Source organism: Melitaea cinxia, chromosome Z (assembly GCF_905220565.1).
Source record: "Melitaea cinxia chromosome Z, ilMelCinx1.1, whole genome shotgun sequence".
In the NCBI taxonomy this organism is placed as follows: Eukaryota; Metazoa; Arthropoda; class Insecta; order Lepidoptera; family Nymphalidae; genus Melitaea; species Melitaea cinxia.
Genome location: NC_059424.1, coordinates 3,720,530 through 3,738,164, shown reverse-complemented (window position 1 = coordinate 3,738,164; position 17,635 = coordinate 3,720,530). Strand labels below are relative to the sequence as shown.

Here is a 17,635-nt window from a genome sequence, read left to right as displayed (position 1 = left end):
TGAGTATTTTGTTTCACGCATCACAGTAAAGATTGAAAATAAAGTATTTTCATATACTTTATTTGTATGCAAAAGTATAAAGTATATTTACCAAAAATAAAGTAGAATACTTTATTATAAAGTATGGTTGGCAACCCTATCGTTGAGCATTATGTCAAGTGATCTTCACTATGAACCAAAGAGTAAAATAACTTGATATGTTAAATTTTAACGTTAAATTATCGTCCGTAAACCAACTTTACAGATAACCAATTTTTTGAGTGATCTTTGGTAACGCGCATTTACTTGACTATTTTTTCGTTTACTTATGTTGTATTACTTGTCGATGTAATATTGACACTATTATTTACAAGAATAATATACAAGTACTACTGAAAAAGAACTAAAACTAAATAAAGAGTCGGATACGGACCGAAATATATTTTTATTTCACTTTTTAATAGCGCAGTCATATACTTAGTTTGCAGAAAAATCGATATTTAATATCCTGGTTACATATAAAAACAAATTTTAATATTCTTGGGCTACCATTGGGACAATAAATCGAAGTCAGTATGTCTACTCAACAACCAAGGTTTCGGTTTGTTCAGTGGTCCTTTTCCTTGCTTCAATTCACCGCCTTTTCCTTTCTTAGATTTTTGACACGAATGCCAAATAAACCTAAAATATTACAATGTAATATTTATTATTTTTTCTGTACCATGGACCATTATAGTACGTGTACTAAATATATAAATTGTACATTATAGTAAGTAGTGACATCTAGTTAATATGTGCTTAAACTAAAAATGCAAAAGTTATTGCATAGCGCCATCTATTACGTAATATTAATACTACGCAAAAGCAATTAGACACACATGTTACATTTGGTAAGGCTAAATATAGATGTCGCTAGCAACGGTAGAAAATGCAATAAGTCAAGCGGGTCGTCCATTAAACATCATGAAATAAGGAGGAGATGCCACGAATAAAACATCCTCTAACCTTGATGCCAGTCAAGAAACTTGTACCACGATGCTTAATTATTTAAAATTTAATCAGATTACATATTACGTATTGTAAGAACAAATTCTGAAAATTTCAATTTACTTAGCAAAAAATACACGTGATCTTTGATTATGGGAGATAGTCTAAAGTCTCACTAAAATCACCAATGGGTTAAAAAGTTGCTAAAAACATCACGTGATTGATGGACGGCTTAATAAAATTAACCTTAAATAAAATATTGAAATACTAAAGTAAAATAAAAGTGTATTCGTGCTGTAAAACAAGTGGCTTGGGTTAGTACTTAGTCTACATTAGATGCGTTTTTTTTTAAACCGAGTCTAATAAGTCCTGCGCTGTGTTTGCATTTTTTTAAATAATGGACTTAATAATCATTGAGGCGGAAAGCTTATTGCATACAATTATTTATAAACGATAGAAGGCTATACATAATTTTGTAGCGAAAATAAATAACAAATAAATAAAAAATAGTTATTTAAAAATCTGTAGTGTTTTTAGTTAGTATCATATTTTTTCCATCTTACGACAAATTGTAGCCTTCATGTATCATTATCCGCCAATTGAACTAATGAACTTACTTGTTAAGGCAATAAGTATAATAATATAATCTATTTATATCTCTAATTCAGAACTTTACCTAGGCGTTCGAATAGTTTGGTTATGTACGGGACACTTAAATTCCCAGTCCGGTAATTGTAGAATATATATAATCTCCTCATCATCCTCTGCTTCTTTTCGTTTTTCTGTTTCGGTCTTTGCGTATGGCTATACAGATAATGCTTTAATTACAATTTTAATCTCAGTCAAGTTACTTATGACGATTAGTGTTTTAACAAAAACTATAAGTAAGTAGTAGACGCCGCGTTGGCGCAACGGTTACAGCCATGGATTGTACTTGTTGCGCTGGCGGTTGCGGGTTCCATCCCCGCTCATGACAAACATTTGTATTGGCCATACAGGTGTTTGCCGTGGTCTGGGTGTTTGTGCAGTCCTTGTGGGTCTCCCCACCGTGCCTCGGAGAGCACGTTAAGCCGTCGGTCCCGGTTGTTATCATGTAAACCTGATAGCGATCGTTACTCATAGTAGGGAATATATCCGCCAACCCGCATTGGAGCAGAGTGGTGAATTAAGCTCTGATCCTTCCTTCTACATGGGGAAAGAGGCCTATGCCCAGTAGTGGGATATTACAGGCTGTAGCGTAACTAAGTAGTTATAAATCCGTTATTGAAACATTAGATTCAACATAAAAAGTACATCTACTTTTCTATTAACAAAATATTATAGTAAGTATTAAAAAAAAATCCTGTTAGAACAGTTTGAACAAAAGCCTTATTCAGTATTGTTTCCGTAGATTTAACACAATTTTAGATTTATCACGCAGATCCACAACAGCAGAATTTACATAAGGAAATAACAATAAAATGTGTTGTTCTCAGTGTTCTCAGTTTGGGTTTTTACTAAGCAGCCTTTTCTTTCTAACTTTCATTACTCATGTGCAAAGGATAGAACCCTTATAAACCAAGCGCTATTCATAAAGATACCGAATTATTTAATTCCCTTTAGATTATATAATGATACTGGATACATACAAAAACACTTGGTGCAGATATTGCTTCGCTCGGGTCGAGGAAACCGTCAAGAATCTGTTGATTGATCTTATATTTTCGAGCTAAATTGAAATGTTTAACGTCTTCTTGGGTCATTGGAAACGTTATGAGCGGTCGCCTGTTAAATTAAAGGTTTTTAATATTTTAGAAATTCTATCAAATATTTTACAATAAACTAATTAAATAGATATAGTTTTGGTAATGAACCAAACTATTGCAATCTAATTAGAGCCAATAAGGATACCTATTTACCTATGACGAGCATTACATTGTAAGAGATTACACCTATAGGTTAAAAGGTGCTTCATTTTAAAATGTTTACACAAACAATTTAATTACTGAAAAAAAAATTAAGCTCTAGGAGATTATATTTTAGAATAAAAATATCTCTTGCCGATTTATTTAATTTAATTCTCATATTTTCTTACCTTCACGGAATAAGAAGCCGTCGGTGTTCATGTAAATATTTCTTTATGTACTCATTTAGAAAAGTGAAAACAAAGGTATAAATAATAAAACGAACTACTAAGGTGGACTAAGACTTAAGGTCTTGCCACGAGTGTCAAACCAGGAGGTTTCTTGAGGGTGAATCAGAAAAAGCTTCATTTAAATAGGGTATCTTTTAGTACCTGAAAGGATCGAGATAAAGAGCTCGTTGGGGGAGTTTGAAGTTCTTCCTAATGTATTCTTCATCAAGAAGTTGGAAGTCACTTTTTACTGCGCTCGATGCCCCCGCCGTGGTACGAGGTGTGGCTGTTCGTGCTGCATTGTGCTCCTGGCCGCGGGGTACGAGGCATATAAGGGGAAGAGACCCTGTGGTGCCCGAGCTGCCCCCTGTACCGGGGCATGTGCAGCATCTAGAAAATTGATCATTTTGACAGACAAACTTTAAGTTATAAATATTCATATTGTGGTTATGTTTTGATGTCGTACGTTTTGAAAAAGTATTTATTACTGATAGGATTCATAAGTAGAAGGTATAACAGCTTCTTAGAACCTGTTAGACCAACTAATAAACTACAAATTTTGAATTTAAAGATGGCGTATACAAATACCTCTGCCAGGCAAAGTGGAGTTTGATAGTGGAAAAGAAAGATATAGTATGTTTTTATCTGTTGCATACAGTTGTACGTCAGATATATTTATAAAAAAAAAAAAGTTAAAATAAGCCTATCATAATTAACAGTATTGTTTATATCGCGAGTTTATTATTTAGCAAGTGTTAGAAACTTATAAAAACTCAAAATCTCTGACGCCAATTATTGGTTATTTTTTATTCATGAGTTTGAAATTGTAAATTTAGAAATATGAAACTGAACAGTGTTTGGTAAGTCTCTTGATTAAGACTCGTCAAATTATCTAAGCTCGAAATTTAACCGTTTATCGACATAATTTTGTACCAAAAAAAAATCCTAATCTATCTTACTTCAAAACGACGGCTCTTAATCTAAAGACTAGCCCAGTGTTTTTATGCTTATAAATATTAAACAGTATTTATATTTTATTTAGACATACATTATAAGGTTTGAACAATCACTCGTCGTTTCTACTATATATTTGGACGGATTAAAATCGCTTAGAACAGAGCTCTTTATAGCCTAATACTATGCTTGGTGGAAGTATCCATTTTCTAATTGGTCTAGAACGTCTATAAGATAACAGCTTTATAAATAATATTACAAGCAAAATGCCTCTACAGTAATAACAATACTCATTCTAAAATGTAGTTACCAACCTCGACATTTTTTCAATTTGTTATATAGATATCAACAGAAATAATTTAAGACTTATTATCCCAAGGTTAACATTTTTTAGTAATTATTTTTTTATTATATATTTAATTTTACATTATTTATTAGTTTTTTAATAAAAAGTCAGTAGAGAAAAAATGACATGACGTAATTTTTTTATATAAGCGTGTTACTAAAAACTGGTTAGTAGAATACATTAAAAAGGTTTTAATGTAAACAAAGTATTGATATTTAATAAGTAGTGTTGAAAAATTAATAAATTCATTATTAATATTTTTGCCGTGAATTTCTTTTGAATTTTTCATAGTTCGAATAATATACTTGGGTAAAAATAATTTATTATTTTGATAAAAATGAGGAATAAATTCTAGTTTTCTTTAATAATAACAACTTTACAGTACAAATTGAAATATATTTTATTTATATAGCCCACATAGTAAATAAGCCACCGATCATAATATCTCATAAACAGAGGATACTCGTTGCAATAAAGTCGTTGCCGTGAGCGATAAATAGAGGTACGCCATATTACACCAGTCTAAGAAAGTTATATGATTATTTAATAATTCACGTGATTTTGATCCTAACGCTTCGATAATAACGCTGTTATTGAGTTTTATGCTTAAATATCAGAAAATCTTTTCGCTTGTTGTACCAAACGTTTGCCGTCGAAATCTGACGCGTGGCGGACACACGGCCATTGCTATGTCAGACGTAGCGAGTCTACGATGGCAGTGTACGAGTGTACGATTGATATCACTCCCTCTGTTTAAACTTCTCGAGTCAATAGCGGATTAGACTCGATATTAATGCAGAAATACTCCTGCTGTACAAATGTAACGTATTTATATTAAATGTTTCTTTTACTGCAATTTTTTTCATGGGAATGTTAAATGCAAATAAAACCGTTTTCTCATTTGAGCTATTACAACTTTATAGACAAACGCGAAATTATCTTCGTATTCTAATAATATTGTAGCCATTTTTTTCATTGCCCAAAAACAGGGATAAAACGACATTTTCTGTCTGATTTCTGAGCTGGTTTTTTGTTCGCTTATGCTGCGAAAACTACTGAACCGATCGGAATAATTCTATACCTCAGATTTCTATACTATAAAATGCAGCGTGCTTCGGAGTAGGTTTTAGTACATGATATGTCGGTGATTACTTATCGTGTAAAAAAATATGGACGGATAGGGGTCGCTAGTAATATATATTAAGTTAGATATCCTAAATTCCTAACACAATTTTTAATTCCTTTTCGCTTTCAAACGATTTTCAAGTCAACATTTTCTGGCCTCGGAAGTCACACACAACATCGCGACCAGGGGCGAGAACATCATAAAATCCATCCATTGTAAACTATAAGCAAACTACTATATAAAGTAATGTTCAACATTGATAGGATACTTTTCAACTAAGTTTTCTTTTTATAATATTTTAATATGGAGCGCTGTGACGTCGAAGAGTGATAAAAAATATTGAATTTGTTTTAAAATATCATTATATTACTAATAAACTGTTACGTTATTTTTTAATTTGAAATACTTTTATTTAATATTGACGTACTTCTCATTTGCATTTCATTATAATAACTTCAACTTTTTTTTGTTTAATGGCTATCAAACTTGCGGAGGTGATGTCAAAATAATTTTTTTATTTTATACAAACATTTTTTTGTTTTGTTTCTGTTTAAATGATATAAAGAAAAATCTTGAAATCATTTTAGGGTGAATTAATTATATTTAAATACAAAGAAGTCAAAGGAAATTATGGTTTTAACTTATTGCAACAGTTCTTTGATCAAAGTAAAGTGAGATTGATTTCGACACTTTACATAAAATATATCCCGCCAAAAATATTTTCAAATGTTACCAAGACGACATTATAAGTTTTGCACTGACAATAGGTTGTCAGATCTCAAGCAGAGCTAAGCTTTTAACTCTACGCGCCTAAGCTCTACAAGTCCTAACTTCAGAAACTTGGTAAAACTTGGTCAAAACAGAAAAGTAATAAACAGTCAATAAACTTTTGTCCATACGCCCATGTGACGGTATGGCCACTAGGTATAGCTTTTATCCCCGTCTTCACTCACGTAGATTAGATGGTTTTGGTTGTTAAGTGTCCATTCATTAAAATATAGCTTACTAGCTCTGCTCCACGATTTCCCACCGATTCATTTGAGGACACAAATAACTGCTATCCAACATTTAAAAAATATTAATTCGAAACAGTAGTTCCTAAATATTTTTCGAAATAATAATTCATAGCTAAGTCTAGTAAATATTTGAAACTGATTTCATCAAAAGTAAAAAGTCTGTAGGAAAAAAAACATATCCAAAAAAGTATAGTTTACAAACCTAAAAAAAAAATAGGTAAACGTTTTAACGTGCTTCATATAGTGTATACACAATTTGTTCTTAGATATATGATACAGTAAATAGGTACTCTGAGTGACTATTGATCCACCATCCGCTGGTCACAGTCTTCCTGACATATTGATTTTTTGTCAAAGGTTGACCTCCCCTTGTCTTGACAAACTAGAGTAAAAAATTAAACGATTAACTAAATGATGTCTCATAGAGAAAAGAACCGTAATTAACATTTCTGTTTTGCTTTTGATTAACCTGCAGTGTATATTAAGTAAGTACGTTTGTTAATGTGGAATCTTGCAACTCAAAATCTTGCAAAATCAAATACAAAATGATTTCTTAACTGTCAAATATTTGTTCATCCCGTCGATACGATAAAATGTAGAATCTACCGATAAATTAATTAGTTTTGAATCGAAAACATATAATATATAATGTCTGTACATGGAAGATACCTTTACGAAACTAACACCCAAAACGGTGATTGATTGTTAGAATTTTTGTCTATTTATCTTTGCGTTTATGCATGCTAATCTCAAAAACGGCTTATCCGATCTAAAATTTTGATGTGATTTTTACTAATATATTCCCGAGTAGAAATTTTTTCGTCTTCATTAAGGACCGGACCAAGCATGCCTGGTCAGAACTAGCTATGGCATATAACGCAGATGATTGGTCTGGACCTGATCCGGCTGGTTCGGTCCGGTCCTTTTAAAAAACACGAATGTATATTCTTGAAAAAATTGTTTAACAAAAAAAAAGTGAATGTATTATAAATATGTTACTTAACATAATTATTATGATATTTATATCCGTTTATTAAATATTAATTATTAACTATGAGAGTGGTAAGCTCACTTACCCACTTTGTGCAAGGGAGTTTACTGCAAAAATCGGCTATATAAGCCATCTCCGTGCGCACCAGCGTCTAGCCCTGTAAGGGGTCGAAGTGGTCGCCATGGCCGAAATTCAGTTGGATACATACTACCATTAATTATTTTTATTTATTTTTATGTTATTAAATAATTATCATTATTAATTAAATTTTATTTATTAACTTCTAATACCTAATTAACTACTAATTAACTATTTCCTATTACATACGACTGCTCCACCGTGTAGAAATGGACTCCCTGCTAGACTGTCCTGATAACTGTGTATATACTAAGTGCGCTTAAAAACATTAATAGCGCGATTCAGGCTCAGTTCGCGTAATTTCTTTCAGGCTACCCTGATCTGGACCGGACCGGGTCCTGATCCAGTATGCCTTACCATACTTGATTATATTTTACATCAGGCTACCCTGACCTGGACCGGACCGGGTCCTGATCCAGTATGCCTTACCATACTTGATTATATTTTACATCAGGACCAGGTCTGGTCCAGACAGGAGGATCCTTGTCTGGACCAGACCTGGTCCTGATAGAGCTTGTCGGATCCGGCATGCCTCATTCTATCCTGATCCGGTCCAGATACATGATCTGGTTGAGCCCGACCTTTTTTCTAGTCGGTTTGTGGTAAGCTTTACATAACATTTATTGTTTGTTACGTGTCAATCGGTTCATAAATAAAAACCCAAACCGCGGACGAAGTCGCTGTCTCAGCTAGTTTGTAATAAGTCAATTTTTCTCAGATTTCTTTTCAAGTCATCTATCCCTAATAGCCTACAAATTTAAACTTCTGGGTGGTATAACAAATCTATCACAATTCCGCTTCTATCACTGATGTAGGTCTACAATACATGATTCAACACAAAGCTATCTTCAGAATTTGTTTACCGTCGGATATCAGAGCACCTGTTGCATTCCCAATATCGATCAAACACTCGTTGTCACGCATAACGATGTTATTCTTTTTATTCCGACCCTTTTTGTTTGATCTTTTCTATCAAAATCGGTTCTGCATAATTTCGATCAAATATCCTTAATGGTATAGACATTTTAACTTACAATTTTAAGTTCTTTTAATTCACATTGTTTTTGTGTTTCGGATAATGGTTATGGTAACTGCGACATTTTATTACCATAATAGCTTGGATTATCATCGAGTCGAACTTGGCGGTAAACGGTCGCAATATAACGTAAGCAGGTACTCAGTATTTTATTGTTAATTCATTATTATTTATGATTTGTCACTGCCTGGTACAGGCGAATCAGATAACTAAAGTTATTTAACACACTCTAACGTTTTGATTGGTTGATATAATTTGTTTGTTTTCTTTTTTTTTATTATACTCTTTATCGTACAGAACAAAAATAAAAACAATTAAATGTTACAAATAAAGGTATATAGAGTGGTGTACAAAAGCGGTCTTATCAGTAGAAGAGCGATCTCTTCCAGACAACTCTTGGCTATATAAGACATGATATAGTAAAATCGATAGGGAAGCGTTAACTGAGATAGAGTACAGCCGGAAATATCCTGCTCAAAATCTGGAGTAGCGTGACTGGGGAAGTACCGAGACTTTATAGTAGATTATAATATTGGACTATATATATATTATAGTGTTCGACTCCCAACTTCATTCCTGCGAATGGGGTGTTTTTCTGGTGTAATAGATCATATTCCGCGTTTGAAGAACACGATGAACTCCCCATTTGAAGGAGGCGAACATTCTATGTTATCAAAGATTACTCAAAAAGTTGTTATCAGATCTCAATGAAATTTAAATGTGATCACATGATAAATACCAGCATTCGATTAAATTAAAAATCATCAAAATCGATACACCCAGTAAAAAGTTATGCGGTATAATACAGCGTAGGTCGAGGGAAAAATAGTCAAGTAAAAACGCATTATTGGATATAACTCGAAAAGCAGTTGTTAGATTAAATAAATTTAAGTGGGACCAAATGAAACACACCACCTTTCGAATAAAAAAAATTTCGTCGAAATCGGTCCACCCAGTCAAAAGTTCTGAAGTAACCATACAAAAAAAAAAAAAAAAAATACAGTCGAATTGAGAACCTCCTCTTTTTTTGAAAGTCGATTAAAAACGTTGCCGTTTCATCAAAACGTTCCCGTTTCACCCGTAAAAATTTTACCCTCATGCACCTAAAGAATTTTCACTTCAATAAATCGAGAAAAAAGTAGTATGTTGGTATATTTATAGTATAAAGCCAAAGAGATTATTTAGGAACAATTCATTTGTTTATTTTATTATAAGATTTCGTGTTGAAGTACGCGAACAATACAGAACTTGCCATCTAGTCAGCTAAATGTTTAGGATTACAAGATAAACGAAAGGTAATGGGCCAACATATACTATAAATAAGATGTCTACTACGTGACCGTATGGCACGCGACAATTATGACTTGACGACGTTTTAACTGACCTTATTTGTCTCCTTTTGTTTATTCAGACTGAGTTTATCGAACAATAATTACCGTATCATTATCCTGTCAACGGTGTCATTCCTTTGACTGAGTTATGTGTCGAAAAATTTAACACTTTTCTAATTTTCAATACGTTACATCTATTAACTGGTCACAAATACATTTATTTTAATTAAAAATATCTTAGTTGTGGTTTTATTATCTAACTAGCTGTGCCCGCGACTTCGTCCGCGTGGAATTTAACAAAAATTGTTATTGTTCAGTTCGCAGAGTTATAAAATAAATAAATTTCTGAAATAAAATTATACTATGTTACTCCTTGTTACATCAATTGCCAATGAAAGTCCCGTCAAAATCGATCCAGTCGTTTCAGAGATTAGCCGGAACAAACAGACAGACAGACAGACAAAAATTGTACAAAATGTTATTTTGGTATATGTACCGTGTATTAAATCCATATGAATTTAGTAAAAGGCGGTTATTTTAATATTACAAACAGACACTCCAACTTTGTTTATTCTATAGATAACTTATATTAACTTAATTAATAAATTCTTTCTAAACAGTAAATATATATTTTTTTAAAGACGTAATATTTTTATTTGTGATGTCAACCCGTGATATTTGCACTTAGTAAATTTTTTAGAAATTGGTAAAGTACCTAAACGTAATTTTATGACTAAAACTTCTAATTATTCGAGACAGATGAGTGACAAAAAGGATTTTTCTATATTTATCTTCTAATTTAGGATTCATTTTATAGGATGAAACTTTTATAATAAAGAACATTTCTAATTATTTTAGTCCTGAGATGGAAATCAAAAATGTTTTCCACTTTCAATTGAGTGATTGTCTAATAACAGTTCTTGATATCTAAGAAATATTATTCATGGCTTAGCTTAAGACAACTCACAATAGCTTGAACATATCCCATTTCTATAGGTAATGTAGACTGACTTCATATCTTTAATCATAGAAACATTTTGTTGAATAAACCAAGGTTTTTTTTATACAACTAGGTTGGCAAACAAGCTTTCGCTCCTGACCATCCCCACGAGATGGCTACCTTGCTCACCAAAGGAACACAACCCAGTTTGAGAGCAGTATTATTTAGTTGTGATCTTTTAAGGTTCAGGTACTTCCCCAGTTGGGTTGTTAAAGATTTTGAGCGCAATATTTGCTGTGCCCGATCTCAATGAAAAGAAAAAGTAAAAGGTAGGCAAGTAAAAAAGTAGGTACATTGAAACAGCTAGATACTAAACGTTCACTGTGTTTGCGTACCCTCTGCACAAAAAGTGAAACTAGCGAGTAAAAAAGCTGAAAGTCTAATAACCACTCCCTACTCCCACTCTTGAATTCCCCTTTATACCTTTCTGATTACTTTTTACCATTCTCCTAAATTCCCTTCGGTTTGAAACCGGCTCCGTGTTTTTAATTTATCTATTGCCTTTAAAGCGCAATTTATAGTCAATTTCTACTTGCAAATAAAACTCTTTATCTATACAGATAAATAAAATTGTGTATACGAATAAATAAAATTGAAGTGTCTGTTTGTAATGTGTATTAAAAAAACCGATATTGTAACAAAATGCATATAGATGTATATATGGTACATATACCAAAATAATATTTTTTACAATTTTTGTCTGTCTGTCTGTTTGTTCCGGCTAATCTCTGAAACGGCTCGAACGATTTTGACGGGACTTTCACTGGCAGATAGCTAATGTGATAAGGAGTTTCTTAGACTACTTTTATTTAAGGATTTTTTTTTATTTTATAACTGGCTGAATTGAACACTAACTTGTTTGTTAAATTCCACGCAAATGAAGTCGCGAACACAGCTAGTAGTAAATATTTTTAACATACACACAGTCATGGTCGTCTGTTTCTAAGGTAAGTCAATGCTTGTGTTACATAGGTAAAAGCCGACCGATATAGCTACCTATTATTTAACGTAAAAAGAATCTCATCTCTGCTCCCAGACCACTTAAATGTTCATTCGTTTTTATTGATAAATAATAAAAGCATTTTTCAATAACTAAGTCGTTTAGAGACGTGGAAACAGTTTTCGACTGTCGGAAAAATCAATTGAACCGATTTTATCACGATCAATTCTCGAGTGTTGATAAGTATCGATAAACTTTGTTATCGAGTCGCTCATATCAAAGCTTCGCTATTGTCGAATTTAACATTTTCTATGTTTGTCTAAGTTTGGAAAATATATTGAAACTAACTAAACTAGAGAATGTGCGAATAATCAACTGACTTTATAAAATACTAGCGGACCCGGCAGACGTTGACCTGCCCGGAAAACAGCTACCAAATTTAATTGCTTATATACCGATAGCAGCGCCACCTACCGGGTCCAATTGAGGTAGAATCTACCCTATCTCCCAAGTTGGACCAAATTACAGATGTTTACGAGATTAAATACAAATTGGTTCAGTGGTTTCGGAGTTTATCGCTAACATACACCGTGACACGAAATCTTTATTTATATAGATATTCATTCTTACATAATCGCTTGACAACACAATACAAGTGGTGTTACAGTCTATATTTTAATACATAATAACATAGTACCTGGAGAACCGACCTTAGCTTGGTATTTTTTTTTTTTTTTGATAAATCTTGTGTTTTTGAAATTATATTTAAATATGAATTTCATACTGAAGAAATATGAATTATATTTTTCGATCTTAGCGACATAATGATAAAAACTGGTTATTTTAATAAAAATCACGAGTACAATTAGAAAAAAGGCCGAAGGATAACCGGATCCGGAGATATGTGGATTTGAACCGGAGTCTTCTCATTTCGGGATCGCCCGATTTCCCACCTGAGCTAATTTATCTTTACAGACAGAGGCAAAATTTACCTTTATAATATAATTATATTTTAGCGGTTTTTCATTACTTGAAAACACGGATAAAACGACATTTTTTTAAAAATGAATCCAAACTAGATCAATTTATCAACCGCATATCGACGACGTAAACGAAAATCGTTGGAGTCGTTTCCGAGATTCAGATTTATATACAAGAATTGCTCGAAGAATTCAAAGGAATTATAATATAAGATAAAATATTTTATACAATTATTATTCATTAACTTAAATTATTGGCATCCAAAAGATTAATGTCACATATAATGTAGATACGAAACTGTTTGGCTAAGTGAAATAGATACAGTTTAAGTAGTCGGTATGTTTTCCAGTTTTTCTGCGCTATTTGTTAATTTTTGATTCCATAAGGTTATGTCCAGCCGTTATTGAGTTTTGCACTTGGTAAAACTATTGTCAATAACAATAAGTCCACTTTTTATACTATGTATTTTGTACAGGTGTGTCATAATAACAATAAATAAATAACAATATACTTTGAACTTATAATAGCAATATTCGTATAAACTCAAAATATCTTATTGTCAGAACGATTTTTAAAACGATGGTCAGAGACTAAATGGGCAAAAATGCGTCTATTATTTCAAAAACTCCACAAACATGCTTTGATGTAGCTGCACTCATTATTTCACCATTCATCTATTATATCGATGTTAAAAGTAAAACAAAAGCGCTAAAAAGTCAAAAGTGTCAGAGCTATTTGTAAAATCCCCAGTCATGTTAATAGGGATGCACCCAATATTTCGCGCCAATATGTTGCCGCGCGGGGGACGTCAGGGCGCAGTGCGTAGTGGAATTTATGCGTCTAGGGGACTTTCTGACGCACGTGTTGTGCTAGTGCGTGTCATTACAAAATAGATTTTATATAATTTGTATTTCTTTATTAACTGCCAGCTAACTTAGCGATTTTATTATAAATCTATAATAGTTATTGCACTATTGTAAAAATGTCTTATGAAGTACTTATCTCATCTTCACGTTCCATTTGAGAGAGACGGCGGTATGCTTATTTTAATAAATTTTTATTCTTATTTTTTCAAAATAACAACCAAATTTATTAATTAATATCACATTTTTTCTCTCTCTTTAGAATGGATAAGGTTTTAATTATATTTTTTGGTATATTATATGGCTCAACCCAGGAATATATCCTTTACATGTTATATGTCTCTTTTAAGTTTCGATCGTCTACTTTAAGCTTTTCAATAAACAACCGATCTAGCCTTCTTTAATATATATCTTTGTAAATACATTATCAAATATAAGACATTTACAAAAAAAATAAAATGTAAATAGCTGTATCTTTTATATGAATTTATAATAAATTTCAAAATAAGTACCTTTTTTACGGCTTGTCCGGATAAGCTCTTGTGAGTTTTCGTGGCAGGCTTATGTATAAGTTTTAAGTATGTGTTTTTTGTATTTATGAACAAATAAAATAAAATAAAAAAATTTTAGACTGAATTTTTTCTTTTGTTTTGATGTAATTAATATAAATAAATAGTTCTACTCCATATATTGTATTGAATGCCTGTAGCATCAATACAAACAAATGTTTTCATCTGTAGTAGTTAGTCTTTGTGTAGTTACACTTGTCTACGATACCTACTTGTGAAGGTATCATCGCGAACAAAATTGAAATAAATTAAAATTACTAATTTATATTGTTTTTTTTTTTTCTATTCAAATACCCTACTTCAAAATGCAATCTCGATAGAGGACAAAATAATTATTAAAAACAAAATCAAATAACTAATAACAAAAATAAATATTATTCAATACAACTAAATGTGACATAGACATCTAGGCAAGTATTAAAGCAACTTTTATTTGGAATAATAGATTACTAATCCAGTAAAAAATAATTTAGGTTCTGAGTTTTTTTTATCTATAAATCTATTCAAATAAATAAAATTGGAGTGTCTGTTTGTCATATTAAAACAACCGCTTTTAAATAAATTTGGATGTATACACCGTACATATACCAAAATAATATTTTTTACAATTTTTTGTCTATCTGTCTGTTTGTTAAAAAAAAAGAAATAGAGATAGAAATTTATTTATTTTAAAACTCTGCGCACTAAACAATAACTTTTTGTTAAATTCCACGCGGATGAAGTCGCGGGCACAGCTAGTTAATTATATTATGCTTTTCTAAAACTATACAAAATTCCACCCGAAATCACTTAACTATTTAATATAAACCTGTTTCTAACATTGTTTATCAGTTAACCCTTGAAAGTGAAAAATAATGAATCCCGCGTTCGAAAACCAATGCAACAAGCATGTATACAACTTTATATTTATTATTATTCTTTGTATTTTGAAAAATTACTAGGTTACGGAATTATTATATGTACAGAATTATTACTCTTTGGTAGAATCAAGAATGTAATTACTGGACTATAATGTATGTATATTCGTTCCTTCTTTAAACTATGTTCCTACCAAATGTCAACAAACGTTTCAGTAGTGTTATAGTTTTCGAATACCTAGTGAAAGCATACGAAATTGTGAGTTACATCTTATTTTCATAGTAATATTTTAGTACTTGACAGTCCGATACCGCAACTGCAGTGGAGCGCGTGCGCGGCGCTAATCGCGTGTCAAACCGTGAAATCGCGTATGATGCGTTCCGCCTTGTTAGCTATACCCCTCCCTCCCCCCACTCCCCTTCTCCTCTTTGCCGTGACGGATAACCTTGCCCAATTTCTAGGCACCGTGAAAACGCTCCATACAATACGATATTCGACACTCGTATCCATTTGACACTCCTACGTTTTGTGAGTGATATTTGAGCGATTTTTTTTCACATTGTAGTGTAAAGTAGCTTGACATGCACGGAAATTGTTTGTCTACTATTGTTGAATTTTATTTTTAAGTTTTATCTTCTATTTCGATTATAAAATCTATATTTGATGATATGCTGTGTTCTACTATGGTGATGATAATTAAGAAACAAATGCCTCAACTCATTGGCAACTATTAGGAAATTATAATGAAATGTTTTTTATTTTCGTACAAAACCAAGTTTACTAAGTTACTAATATGTCCTTCTAAAACAATTTCAGTAAAATCAAAGTAGTAGATGTAGAACAAGCAAGTGTAGATGCAATAATGATCAATCCATGTACTAAATAAAATTTCGTGAAAATCGTCCTCCATCAAATAAAAATGAGTTGGTTTTATTATCCTACCATTTTAAATATACCGCGAGCGCTATATATAAAAAATAACAAAAAAAAAATGGATAATCTAAAAGTACATACTCCAAGTAATAGTCTATAGATAATTATTTATTGTACTTACTCCTTATAAAAATACAATTTATAACTTACGATTAATTTACGTATAGTTAACAATTGAGTTACCAGCTTAAAGACACTAAAAAAAAAAAAAAAAAAAAAAAACTGAAAAGAGTGACGATTGAAATTTTCGCACATTATCAAAATTTATGTTGAAATGTCCCATCATCACATCAATTCACCACTAAATGTTATTCAATTAATTGGAACCAAATACCTATTGCACGACTCATAAATCGGAGCATTAGAGTGTTCGAAGTTATTATGTTTACCTCTTTTCTTTAAATAATTTTGTCATTTTACACTTTACAATTTACGGTAACGGGATAATTTGTGTATCATTGTGTAGATAATTTAATGGAGAAATATAGTCATCAATAAAGTCCAAGAAACCTTTGCGTCAAAAAATTAAATGTTTGTTGTAAAAAAACTGAAGAATTCCAGAAGAAGGTTTCCAATCTCCATATTCAATAGGATTCTATGTTAATACTTTCCTGACATAAAAAAAACTTACTTCGTCAAGTGGCTGTCCCGTTGTTTTGCAATCATCCAAAAAGTTGAATTCTAATATTTATTTAATCGATTCTTTTTCCTATTCAAAAAAAAAAAAAAAAAAAAAATGATATTCAATTTTATAGTTTAATGTGTATTCTGTATAAAAGTCTGTATTTTATAGTAAAGTCGTTACTTTTGCATGTCTTGTAATAAAAATATAGAGGTTGTAGTGTAAGCGCTTCTCGTACTTTTTATTTTATTTATTTATTTGTACAAAAATCCACAGCTACATTTTATGTTTCGTAAACCAATAAAGAGTATCCAAACAAAAACCAATTTCGGATTTTACTATATTTAAATTACACAGTTAAAGTAGACAAAGTTGAGTTGAGGTATAAAACACAGATACAATAAAAAAGAGAAATATATAAAATGTAAAATACCCATGGTCAATAATGTGTAGATTGTGAGTGTGTATGCCTGTGTATTTGTATGTAAGTGGGTGTGGGTATGGATAAATGACTGTGTAGATTATTCATACGTGCTAGCAAGTTGCTCTATTACAGCCCTTTTAAAGGAACTTCTAGAAGTGGAAGAAAGGTCAATCTTAATTTTGTGACAATAATTTTATATATATTGCGACAAAGCCAGTACTGCGGTCACCAACCCGCCTGCCCAGCGTGGTGACTATGGGCAAAACACATGAGTTTACGTTATTTTTGGCGTAAACTTGTGGAGGCCTATGTCCAGCAGTGGACTGTACAGGCTGTAATGATGATGATGATGATGATGACGAATTTTATAATCCTCCTTGGAGGCTTATAAAAGTCAATCAAACCTTTTTATATTATAGACAAAGACC

At 31.8% G+C, this 17,635-nt stretch overlaps 1 protein-coding gene across 1 annotated transcript; it reads right to left on the bottom strand.

Moving 5' to 3' along the window:
• Positions 1–405: 405 nt before the first annotated feature.
• On the bottom strand, positions 406–4,355 carry LOC123668496. The gene is made up of 5 exons (XM_045602230.1): positions 4,348–4,355; positions 3,242–3,469; positions 2,595–2,730; positions 1,643–1,770; positions 406–660 (listed from the first exon to the last, which is right to left on the bottom strand). Exons 1-5 carry the CDS (start codon positions 4,353–4,355, stop codon positions 525–527), a joined length of 636 nt encoding a protein of 211 aa, XP_045458186.1. The 3' UTR covers positions 406–524.
• Positions 4,356–17,635: the final 13,280 nt, after the last annotated feature.